The following is a 12898-nucleotide window of genomic DNA, read 5'->3' as shown; positions in this document are numbered from 1 at the left end:
ATGTCCATGTTTCTCTTGTACTGGGCAGCCCAGACATAGCACCAAGATGTGCCTTAAAACTTCTGACTAGGGGGGTAAGTATCTCCTTCCTTGCCCAGCTGGCAGTGATATCCTCTTTAAAGCTCAAGATGTCATTGGCATTTGGCACAAGGCCACATTGTTATCTGATGGCCATTCAGGTGTCCACCTGGATCTCCAGGGCATTTTCCAATAAGGTGCTTTCCAGCTTGTCTGTTCCCAGATTGTGCTTTTACTCAGGATTTTTACCCTGAGGGGCAGTAGTTTGCACTTGTCTCTATTGAACTTCATGAGGTTCCTGTCTAGCCTTTTTTTCTGGTCTGTAAAGGTCCCTCTCAATGGCAGCGAAACATCTGTTGTGCAATCCCCTTTTTTTGTGTCATCAGCAAGGTTGCAGTGGTGCATTCTGTCTCATTGTCTGGGTCATTAATAAAGATGTTGAAAAGTGGTGGCCCTAATTTTAGCCCCTAGGCTGCTCCTTTAGTGCTTGGCCTTGAGCTGAGTTTTGCAGTCATTGATTACAACTCTTCAAACCCAATAGTGTACCAGTTCAAGGGAACTTTACTGTCCACTTATCTAGCCTATACCTCCTCAGTCTGTCTATCGCATTTTATGGGACACTATGTCAATAGTCTTACTGCAATCAAAAAGAGGAACGTCTGGTGTGCTCACTTCTTATCCTTTAAGTTAGGAATTTCTCCGAGAAGGCTGCCAGGTCAACTGGTTAGAGCATGGTGCTAATAACATCAAGGTTGTGGGTTCAGTCCCTGTATGAAGAACAGAGAATTGTAAGAATTGTACTTGATGACCATTGTGGTCCCTTTCCAACTCAGAATATTCTATGAATATTTAAATATTATTTCCTCTTATGACTCCCAGTGATCATCTTCTCCACTACATGGTCCATCACCTTCCCAGGGACTAAATTGACTGCTCTAGTTTCCCAGAACTTTCTTTTTGAACACAGACTTTCCTAAACTACCTGTATCCATGCATGGCAGTGCTTCAGTCATGTGAGTTGTCCCACCTTGTCTCTGTGATCCCACTGAGTCCAGCAGGTCCAGACAGATCTCTCATTACTCCTGTTGTCTTCCATAAAGAGGCGCTGTGTCTGTTTGAACAGCAGCTACAGATAGGCACCCAGTTGAGCTAATTTCCTGGTGTGTGGAAAATCACACTCTAAAAGGCCAGTTTCTACAAAGGAGACAGAGGAGTCTTGGGTTTTTGGAAGACACAGTCTCCTTTATCATAAACTCCTTACTGCATTTTGCCCCCCTCCTCCTTTCCCCATTGGCTGAGGTTCTAGGAAGATACAGCCTTCCTGAATCACCCACTATGTTCCCCCTGTAAGCTGTATCCCACTCACCCCCATCATGCATTGCATGGCCGTGAAAATTAGCTTTAAGCCCACCCTGGCTGGAGAAGTTAATATGCATGAGTATAGTAAGCCTGCACATTTTTCCCTGAAGTTTAGCATGCACTTGATTTGGCAACAAACTTGAGTGGCTTGATATTCACGAAGACCCCCACACCCATTTCTCCAGAACTTCACTGGTTCTTTCAGAATGAGTTGTTTGTGAAGACATTATCACCCGTTTCTCCTCTCACCAGGAGGACTCTTATGAACCTCCCTTATACTGTCAGCCCTCTGTTATTTATGTGCATAAAGTGAACATCCTCCCTGAACCTTCTGCTGCTCTTCACAAGGTGGTTTCTGTCTCTATCTACCTGTCTGCTTTTGCCCTCCAGTCCAGGCCACAGCTCCCTCCCTTGCCAATTCATTGACATCTTTGATCCCAGCCATTCCTAATTTAAAACTCCCCTTGTTGATTTGGCCTATCTGTTATCAAATGCTTATTATGTGTATTTGTTTGTATTGCACATTGGTACTGAATAGTGCTTGGTAAAGGTTAGCATAATTTTAATATTGGTCTGTAAAAGTGAAATAAAAGAGGTCTCCCCCATTCATTTACAATGTAAAAATAGTGCCTCGTTTACTAAAGACAAAAGCAAGTTAAAGTACAAGTATGAATAAATAAAGTTTGATTTTTAGAATGTATTGTAATGGAACTGTGACTGAATTTTCTTACACCTTAAAAGCCTTGAATTTAACATAAACAAATGTGTTAATGTGTTCTGACTGTGCTGTGGTTCTTGTCTGGCTGCAAGATTTAGTTTCCCCCTCCCATCGCCTCCCTTGGATATAACTGGAAGTCTGATAAAGTCAACAAAAAAGACTATCATTGTCCTTAATAAACTTTGTGGGCAGACCATTAGAGAGCACATAATACTGCATTCTCGAGTGACAGACACAGATAACTGCATTGATGTTTGCATACAAATTAAAGAGTAGCAATATAGGAGACTGGTCTTGAGGATTCAGCATTATCCTATGTTTTTCCCTTCCACAACAAAAGGAAGATTTGATTGGAGAACGTGTGCAAAATTAATATAATATGTGTTTCAACTGCAGTGAAAAGAGATGTGTTATTTTCAATTATATACATGCAGTCAGGAAAATTAAAGAGCTTGTTTGGAAGCCTGTTGTAGAACTGTCAGAAGGCCCTAATATATCACTTGTCTGTAGTTCTGCTGCCATTCTGAACAGAATTAAATTAGTATATGTACAATACATACTGCGGTTTCACTTTCATACTTCAGGAGTCTTTACTGTATCTCTGCTTTTGTTAACTTTGGGGAGCTGCTTTACAATTCATTCAGAACAGCAGGACTTAGTGTTAAGTCCTAGTGGTTAGTGTGTCTTTAAGTGTTATTCTTTGTTGCTCTTTTAACAGGCTTTCTGAAATGGTGCTTTTTAACAAAATAAAACAGATTGTTGTATTGCATGTGTAGTTTAAATTTGTATGTAATTATTCAGATGTATCTGTATTGAATAATCATTCAGTCACAAATTCTAGTTAGTGGCACAGGTTTTAAGAAAAACTTTTGTCAATTTCCCTTTAAATTGTTGTCATTCTGTTTTTCCTGGTAGAAGACAATGAAGGTGGTATTGCTGCTTACCTTTTATACACTAATCTTTACCTGGATATCTCCCGAAGCATTAGAAAAATGCTATGATAACTCCTGTTAATGGTAATTCCAGTCACAGAAATATTACATATGTGCTAGAGATTAAGAGGAGGTTAAAATTCTTTGAGGAAGTAAGGAAGAAAATTAGTTGGAGTGCTAAATATATATTTTGGTATCTTTGTGTAATATTAGTTTGAAATGTGCTTGTGAATCAAAAGGGAATTAAGTAGAAAATACATAAGCAGAGATTAATAGAGTCATCGGTACTTTCAGTATATGTTGCAGAAAATATTCGAAGTCTTAATCATTGTTTATAGTAAGTGTTACTGTGCTTTGATCTTAATTTAGAAAATCCATCAGCAGTACAGTGAAATAATTAAGAAAGCTGATTATACCAGATCTATCCTGTGGTTGCATTACACCACCATTCCTCTTACTGTCTTACAGGGCTTTTATTATGTTATATGCACCAAAGGTTTTGCTTACTTTGTTTATGGTTGTTGCAGTATGCTGTACCTGCAGACAAAATATAATTTATCAGCAAACATATTCATGTGTCTTGGGAATAGATGCATGTCAGAAAAAAAAGGTTGCTTCACACATACTCCACAAGTTCAGGAAAAAGTTTTATCTTTTTCTGATTGTTCTAGGTCAGAAAAACCCAACAACTTATTTACAGTTGATGTGTTCTGTGTGTTTTATATTTACTACTAAAGAGTTAGTTGAATATTGATTAGAAAAAGATGAAGTAGTGAAAATGTATTTATTTTAGAGCAGTTTAAACATTACAGGGAAATAGAAAGGCATTCCGTTTTGAAAGTTAACTGGTTTTTAGATATTTCTCAAAAGTGTATGGTAAATATTTTATATGTAATTTACAGTGTTTGTAAGGCAATTGACAGAAAAATTAATGAAGATAGGAAGTTCATTATCTACAATAAAATTATCTGCATACAATTTTTTAACAGAAGTCATTGTTCTTTTTCTTAATTTCTCATTATTGCTTGTTTTGCACAGGAAGGAGAGGAGCTGCAGAATCTTTACAGACAAAACATTGAAGATAGAACACAGCAGGCTGAGCTGATAAAGCAGCTAGAGGCTCTCAATGCTGATACACAAAAAGTACTGCAAGACCAAGAATATGCTTGCAACAGCTAAAACAATATATCAAAAAGTATGTATCAAAAAGTATGAACTTTATGCTCATAGGGTTCACTTTAATATCCATCTGTACAATATCAATGCACAGAGTAATCAAAGCTCTTTGTAGTTTTGCATCTTTTAGATCTCTGTTATTCTCTATTATTGCCAAAATGTAATTGAGTATTTGAGTTTATTGGCCTGATTGCATACCAGCAGATATGGCCCCTTGCATAGGTTGAATTGATCAGCCTTAAAAAAATAAGATTTTGTGGCATCTGAAGAAAAGTAGGAAGGAATTGCCAAGCAAATAAATTTCTTTATCTGAGTTGGTGTTAATTATGTTTTTCTTCTTCCTCTTCTGTAGGACAGGAACTTTCAATTACTAAATTCTCCAATTGATTTTCATAGTTAAGGGAAGATATTCTTTTTACTAAACAAAGTATTTGTGTGAATCACAAAGAATATTAGTGGTTTAAGATACAAAAACCTGCTCTATAAAAATTAACTGGAAAAATTGTTGCTATAATATCTTTTGAAATGGTTAACTGTTTCAGAGAGTTGGAACAATACACACATTTGCAGAATGGTTTTATGTTTTTGGTGAATGTCAGGGAAATGTTCACTCTGAACTTCTTTCCAGTTTATAAACTTATATATATTTTCAGTCTTTAAGAAATACAAAAAGTATGTTTTCTTCCTTCTTAGAAGGATTAAGAAGGAAGACGGCAAGGAAGAATTTCTATAAACAGCTTTCACATGCCTTCTACTATCTTGGAACTGCCTTCTGAAGTTGTATATTGCCTGTGCTGTTTCCCAAAAAAACTTTTCTTCCCTTTGTCATCTTACTTAGAGTGTGCAGATTGTAATAAAATTGTGAAGCTAGACCTGAGCCAAAGCAGAATCAGTACTGGGTTTCCAAAGGTGTGTTTGTTTAGTGTTTGTAGCTTGTAGTGTCCAGCACATTCTTGTCTACTTGACATTGTACCATGTGATGTGGTTTGCTAAGGTAATTTGAAATTGTGTGGAATGCCAGCATAAAGAGCTGTTACATGTAAAAAAACCCCGAAACACCCTAGAAAACTCTACAGTTTATTTGACTGCAGTGATAATACCATGATGATACAATGACGATATTAAATAATTTCTGCATTGCAGTAGTAGCTCAGTCAAGCTACAGGTAGACTTTCTGTCAAAGTTGTTCAGAACATGTACAAGACAGGAGGAATTCATCTATGTAGGGCAAGACAGAGTAAATTCTAGAATTAAAAAAAAGAGAATAGAGGTGTCAAGAGTTGCTTTTTTTTTTTCCCATTCTCTAGTCAGTGCTCTGAAGGTGTTAAATGAGTGTGGTTTACAAGATAAGCCGTAATTTTTGATAGCCAAATAGTCCCAGTTTAGAAAAGACTCTAAAAGGTACTGGTTTGGAGATGTTGAATTTGATATTTTTTAACATGGAGGAGTAAGCTCTCTTAAACTAGCAAACACTAACTCGTATCTGCTAAAAAATTACTGTTGTGGAACTGCTAAGTTGTCTTTTTGTAAAATATCAAACCTGAAAAAAATCGTGAAAAAAGAGAAAAAAAACAGTGAAAAAAAGGAGTAAGTGTAGTTCCTGAGTCACAGTGGAATAGAGCTAATGTTTGTGGCAAGTTAAGTTAAGAGAACTTTAGAATGGGAAAGGAATGAATTTATCGTGACAGTCCTATTCTGTATTTCTGATCAGAACTGTATAAAATAGCCAATTGTGTCAAGTAACATGGATTTTTCAAATCACAAGATATGCAGTCCTACTGAAGTCACAGCAGGCTTTTGGAAAACTCAGCATCTATAGAAATAATATGTCTGTTTTTTTGCTTCAGTGAGAGAGGCATGAACTATTGCAGACAAATCTGTGTTCTTTTTGTCTTCCCTGCATTAATAATATGCAGTCTGCAACAGCTAGATAAGGATGTGTCAGCTATTCCATAAATACAGTCACAAAGGAATATTTTCCTACTTCTTCAAATGGCATTGAGCCTATCAGCGTGTACATCCTATGATATATTGTCCCTTACAGCAAGATCAATGACCTCTCAGTTAGTGGTCAGATAGGCACTATGTGCTGTAGCTCAGGCAGTATGGTTGGCTCACATAGTCAAAGTTCATGTTAACAGGGTACCATTGAGAAAAACAGGTTTTTGTGCTGATGTTGATGTGTAGTATGAAACAGGAGACTGAAAAAAGAAAAATATTTCTGATAAAACTGAGGTCATAAACTTGCTTTGAATTATGTGTGAATTTATTGAGGGCCACAAATTTTCAAGTCTAGCTGTAGTGAGCAACATGTAAAGATCTGTAACCGCTTCTGTCAGGCTGGGTTGACTTTGCATACCTTTTTTCTCTAAGTAAAAATTTTAAGGATGCTGTGTTCTACAGTAACTCCTTTACATAAGAGCTTTTATGGAAATAAATTGATGTCTATTTTATATTGCAGCTGTAGTTCATATTCTCAAGGATAGAGAATATTTTTCTAAAATGTGTAGCATCTGCTTTAGTGGTCCCAAATGCTCTGGGGACTTCATTCCTATGCTGGATTTAATGAGACTCAATAGGTTTGTCCTCATCAACAATTTCAAGGTGGAGAGATTTCAATCAATACTAGGGATAATAAGACAAGAAGAGATTTTGAAGTCCTTCACCAGTTTATCACTGTTTTCTAAAATTTACAATTTAAGGCCTTTGTTTTTATAATGCTTTACTTTTGCTTGATCTGATGTGGCCTTTAGGATCTATGTTAATCATACTGATTAAAAGTCATTTGGTGGAAGACCGTTTTAGTGGAATGGAAGTAGCATTGTCATTTAACAGGAAATGATAATTTATGTCCTGGAATTCAGCTCTCAGATAGAGAATACTATGAATAGTGGTAGTGTTCATGTCTGTGGATGAGGAAAAGCATTCTGCAGTAGTCTAATTAGACTATTTAGATATAGTAATTAGAAAGCACCATAAGAGTTTCCAGTTATGAGGCACTGCAGAAATCTGCATCAAGTGCATCAGCAAGTAGATAAAAATAGGAATATGACAGATACATTTTCAGATGTTATTTCGTACCCACATTTGCCTTGCTAGTCCTTCTCATGGTGTCTTGTAGAAGTAGTTTGCTTTCCTTCAAGACCACAAAATTGTCATCAGAACGTCAAGTTACTGTGTTGACTATTATAACACAGTTGTTTTACACTTCCAGTATTTTTTGTAACTGCAGCAAACTTTAAGCATAGTTTAAAATAAATGTATTTATGTAAGCAGTATTAAATTCTGAAAATAAATGCTAAACCCCTATATAGATCTGTAAATGCTAGTGGTAGTGCAGGTTTCTATTCAAATTAGAATGAGAAGCCTATGTCCTTTCACACATGATAAGGCAGGAGAGAAACTACGTGTCCAGTCAAATATGCTAAAGCCCACATAAGTAATAAGTGTATTGTTGTTTTTATGTCTACTTTGGGAAGGTTTTGAGGAACTCACATCTTTAACCAATTCCCACACTTTAGCTCAAATTCTGTTCTCTATAGTTGGAAAATGTATTAATTAACGTTAATTTGCTATAATGTGACCAAGTGTACTGGTGCTTGCCAAACACCAGTACACTTGGTCGCATTCTGGCAAATAGATTTTGGCATCAGATGTGCCTATAGGTTGAAGTTGAAGAGCCTCTTAGGGTGGTATTAAATGGTGCACTCACAGGCAATGGTTTTCATGCTTAAAGGACCTTATACTGGTATCCTTGGACCACAGCAGTTCCTGTGTTTAATGGTGATATCTGAAGAATAATCAAGTGTTTGTGAGGGGAAAAGTGAATATAAATAAAATGAAACTAAACATCATGAATGTGCTATATATAGACTGTCTGGACTGGCTCTTCACCTTCACTCTAGAATTTCTTCAGCTGATTTCTACCCTTGTTCTTTTCAAATTCTCATAAAAAGCATGGGTTGTAACATAGATTTCTCCAATAGTGCTGTAATAATTTCCATTATAGTTTTACTTTGTCTTAATTTAGACTAACTTTTAAAAATTTATGTCGTTACTATATGTTCAGTATTACTGTATGTTTGGACTCAGAAACAGCTGGATGTAGCAATTAGTGCTATGGTTTAGTTGACACAATGGCTTTGGTCAAAGCTTGAACTTGGTGATCTTCAAGGTCATTTCCAGTCTTAATGATTCTGTGATTCTGTTTAGTTCAGTCTCTGTAATATACTTTTTTAGGGTGTGAGCATTTTGATAAAACATTTAATGTAGGAGAATACTTATTTTATACACATATAATGTGGTTACTGTTTCATTTTTAGATGGATCTTTCTTAGTGTTAGTTTCTCACCAGAAACTTTGAAGAAAGTCTCCCAAATCACTCTATCTCATACTTCAGTTGATACCATAGAAACATTAATAACAGTATCAGCTAAATACCTTTTGGATCATGGAACTGAAAAAGGTACCGTGGCTGTTAACTGGCATTTAGTGCATAGGAGCAATCTAACCTACTTTAAAATAAATCCTTCACACTTGTTAAGTATTGGTAATTTGTTTCAGCTGTTTCACTCTGCAGGATTTTTGTTTCCAATTGCGCTACAATTCTGGTTAACATATCATCCCATATCATCTTTTGCTCCTGGAGGTCCTGGCTTTGGTTAGGCATTTTTTGCTTTTTTGATGGTATTTTGTTTTCTGTTTCAAGTATCTCTTTATTGGTGTACCAGAAAAGTGTTTTCTGATGAAATCAGGTAAATCAATACAGGAAATTGTTAGGATAGCTGAGAAATATGGAATACTTTACTTTCTGTATAATTCAGCTAAATTACCCTTTCTGACTGATGAATAATGCTCTTGTGTCATATAGACTAAATTTATTACGGTGTACTGATTTCTATACCTTCAATCTTTTTTCATTTGTTTTTAAGTATCTTCACCTGTAACAATCTAAGCTGCCTGTCAGAGAAAGGACAGCTATAATGTGTTAAGAAGAAATTCTCTAAGTACAGTCAGTCAACAATTTTTGAAGAACACTTTGTGTGTTGCTTGCTGGTGCTTTTTTTTCCACTGTCAAATGCCATAAGACATTGTAAGGAATTATTTAAAATATATTCCTATTTATTTTTATCTTATGAACAACATTTACTTTTTTAAGTTTTCTTGGGGATTAAAAAGTTTACTGGGTAGATCTCATGTCCTCTTTGCATTCAAGTAAAGTATAACCATTCACATACATATATTCAAGATTCCATTATTTTCTTCTGTCAAGTTTGCTAGTTCTGAGATAAATCATATTCAATATGTTTGCTTTTCATTTGGATATTCTATGCAATGTTCTGTCTCTTTGATGTCTGTTTTACGTCCTGTTTGTATACACCTAACATTATTAATGGTTAACCAGTTTCATCATGCTGTGCAATTCTGAATACTTTGGAATGTGCTTACTGCAATGTGATTAAATATAGTGCTTCTTCTAAAACTGGTCAGAAATGAGAATTAAACCCCAAATAATTCAATGTAAATATTAAGCATTTATTTGATCTACAGAACAGAAAAAAACAAAGATGAGGAGCAAAATGGCAACTTGGAAACTGTTTCACTATCTCTGTTATTTTCTCACAGCTAATTTTCATTTTTAAATTTTCTGATGTTAAATTCCTTTAGAAAAAACCTGAATATTATCAACTACTATTGAATAGTACATTCGTGTTGTTTAAAAAAGTATGTGAATCATAGTTTTAAAAGATTAACAGTGTGAATATGGTTTTTACGCATAGCTTTAGCTAGTTTTATGCTTGAATATGGTTTCTGTTAGTACTGTTTTCAAAGCAGGAAAGGTTGGAAAAGTTTGTGCAAGGCAAAAGACATGCTATTTGTCTTATCCTGACAAATGCTGACTACCAAAAAACCCCATTAGCTACATTAGGGGATGTGGCTGCCAACTAGAAAAAAGCATAATATTTTTGATGTTCTCCATTCATCTTACTAGCATGCTACCTTTCAGATACTATAATTATAACCACTTAAGTACTGCTAATCATAAAACCAGCAAATTGTCATACCAGTATGATCTAGCTAATGAGCTTATATAGTTATAGCTGAAAGTAACTGTGTCTTGATGTTCCATTCATTTGGAAGGACATTATATGGTTTTGATAAATGAACTGTTTATTTTCCTGTGAGATACTTATTTCCATAAGAAATTGGCTAATCTTGAACTTGCACTTCTAGAGAGCATTTCTAAGTATAAACATAAAACTATAAATATAAATATAAGATCCAGTCGGCACAAAAACTTCAATGCAAATATTTAATGGCTTGGATTAATTTGAAATATCAATCTATTGGAATGTTGAATTAGTTTTGCCTGAAAAACATGATCTCTGATCTGCCTTGGAAAAAGGCAAGAAGTAACTCACTTTGTCCTGTGTGGATTTTGAGAGCCTATGGGAGTTGAAAATGAGAGGAAAAATGAAAGGCTGTTAGATTTTTGTTTCCAAATTTCTCACAAAATGTTAGGTAGTTTCCCAATCTAGAAGTTGTGATTGTTTTCAAAGACTTTAATTCCTAAGTGATACAAACAAATGAAAGGGAGGAAGAATTGTATCATTTAAATAAAAGTGACAGCACCAAGAGTAAAATGAAAAGTTATTCTTACATTCTGCAGTAACAAATATCCCTAATTTTGTTAACATGCAGCATTGCTCTAGTTGAAAGGCCCAAGTATTCCTCTTGGTAGTGTATCATAAGGCTCATTTTTGACTGGATTTTGATTACAGCCAAATTTGCCATCACCACCTTTACTATCCAGTATAAATTTCAGAAAAGTAATGATTATTGTGTTGGTTACCCATCTGGGATTTCTGGAGGGGAGAAAAACTGTGATTACCTTCTCTTGGCCTGTTATATAACCAGAATTCTAGTAATTTGTAAAAATCTGAAGTCAAGTGTGATTAAAAGGAATCTTCTAACTCATGTAACTGTTTCTTGACTGCAACATCAGAATACAATGGATTTGGAATAGAAGCTTGGTTAACAAGACGGCGAAGCAGTGTGGACACCTATTAGTTTTCCTATTCAAATTTTTTAAGCAATCCTTCCTGAGAAGAGAAGTTGGTTTAAGTACAATTTTATTTCTGCTATGAAGTACTGATTTCTTGAGCATGTTCAGATTAATGCCTTGCTAAAAGTTCAGCCTGTGAGACATGCTAACAGTCTGTTGACACAGTGAGATTATCTTCTTCAGATACTGAGTAGCTATGAGTATAGTATGTCAATGTTGTGTGTGTTACGAAGAGCAAGAATATTTGTTTCCTTCCATTAAAGGTAAAAATGCCTTTTTAAAATGCTGTGTTCTTAATTGGTGGGAACAAATGTTTGCTTCATTTTATTTGACTATTCTGGTAATGTGTGTGATAAAAAATTTCAGTCTGCATTACAAAAAATTTTTATTAACATCTTACTATGTATGCATTTAGTTGTTCAGTTAGTATACCTATAATAGTATAACTATTATCCATGTGAATAATAAATATGTAGATATATTTACTTAATTGAAGCAGTCATTTCTGCCTTGACTCCTACCTTCTTTGTGTGTGCAGACACCAAAGACAGTGTCACCAAAGAGGAGTCACTTGATCAACAAACAGTAATTAACAGGCATATAAAATTTGCACTTGTAAATGTAGCATTTGACAGGTATGTGTGTTCTACTTAATAGAGTATCATAATTTTTCATAATGAAGTTTTTAAAAGTAGTCAGAAAATACCAGTAAAACAATGGAAGTACATAGATTGCACATAGATGTAATTTAAGAATTTTAGACGAACACCCCCCCCAAGATTTTTAAACTAAAATACAAAGTTAGATCCATATGAGAAATACACAAAGAAATATTTCAAAACTGCTCTCATTACTGCCATGCGAAAATCCATTAAGATGTATTTTCAGAGTATGACTTTCTGGTTTTTAACATCAGTTTTTCAGTGGTTTCAGTTTATTAGATTTAAGTAGTAGAGTCTTTAAAATACTGATTTTGACTGAAATATTAATGGTAAAAGAATTTTGCTTGACTGGGTATCTCTAATTTATTTTGGCAGTTCTAGATTTAGTCCAATATACCCACTGTTGTAGTGTGAACATTTGAAGTCCATGTTTGAGCTTAATTTTCTGTCTTGGTAATTATACAGCATTAAAAAAAGGAGATATCACATATTCCTAACCAAGTGCTTTTTATATTACAGTTATTTGGGGTTTACTGTTAGAAAATTTAAAGTTTAATTTATATACAATAAAAATTTCTCATTCTTGCACCCTTTGTAGGTCAAAACTTGACAGAATTGTCTTCCAGTTTCTAGAAATACTCAACTCATTAAAAAAGTAATTTAAAATAATCAGAAAGAAGTCAAAATGTAGTTTTTAAAGCAACTAACAAATACTGTAGTAAAAAGATATTTGTAATAGACAAGATGAAATAAAATCGTAATGGATAATATTGCTGTTGTAATACTGAAGGACATTGAGGAAAGCAAAAGTTTATCACTGTTTGCTTGAAGGCTCAGGCTTTGGAGAAAGTAATATGGAGCTGAAACTGATCAATTTATGTGACACAACGCACTGAGTAAATAATTAGGATTTAATGATGGAAAATACCAATAACATTTTTCAAATGGTTGTATTCCCCTAACTGCT

At 34.7% G+C, this 12898-nt stretch overlaps 1 protein-coding gene across 1 annotated transcript in view; it reads left to right on the top strand.

Annotated features, from left to right (window-relative positions):
• CNTLN (centlein) overlaps positions 1–12898 on the top strand; it is a 181750-nt gene that overhangs the window by 55750 nt on the left and 113102 nt on the right. Inside the window, 2 exon segments of the mRNA XM_050987362.1 lie at positions 3267–3274; positions 4073–4195. Coding sequence (XP_050843319.1) covers positions 3267–3274; positions 4073–4195 — 131 coding nt within the window.

The sequence above is a fragment of the Serinus canaria genome, chromosome Z (genome assembly GCF_022539315.1).
Source record: "Serinus canaria isolate serCan28SL12 chromosome Z, serCan2020, whole genome shotgun sequence".
Taxonomy (NCBI): Eukaryota; Metazoa; Chordata; class Aves; order Passeriformes; family Fringillidae; genus Serinus; species Serinus canaria.
The sequence above is the reverse complement of the archived record's forward strand: the minus strand, read 5'-3'. Positions and strand labels throughout refer to the sequence as shown.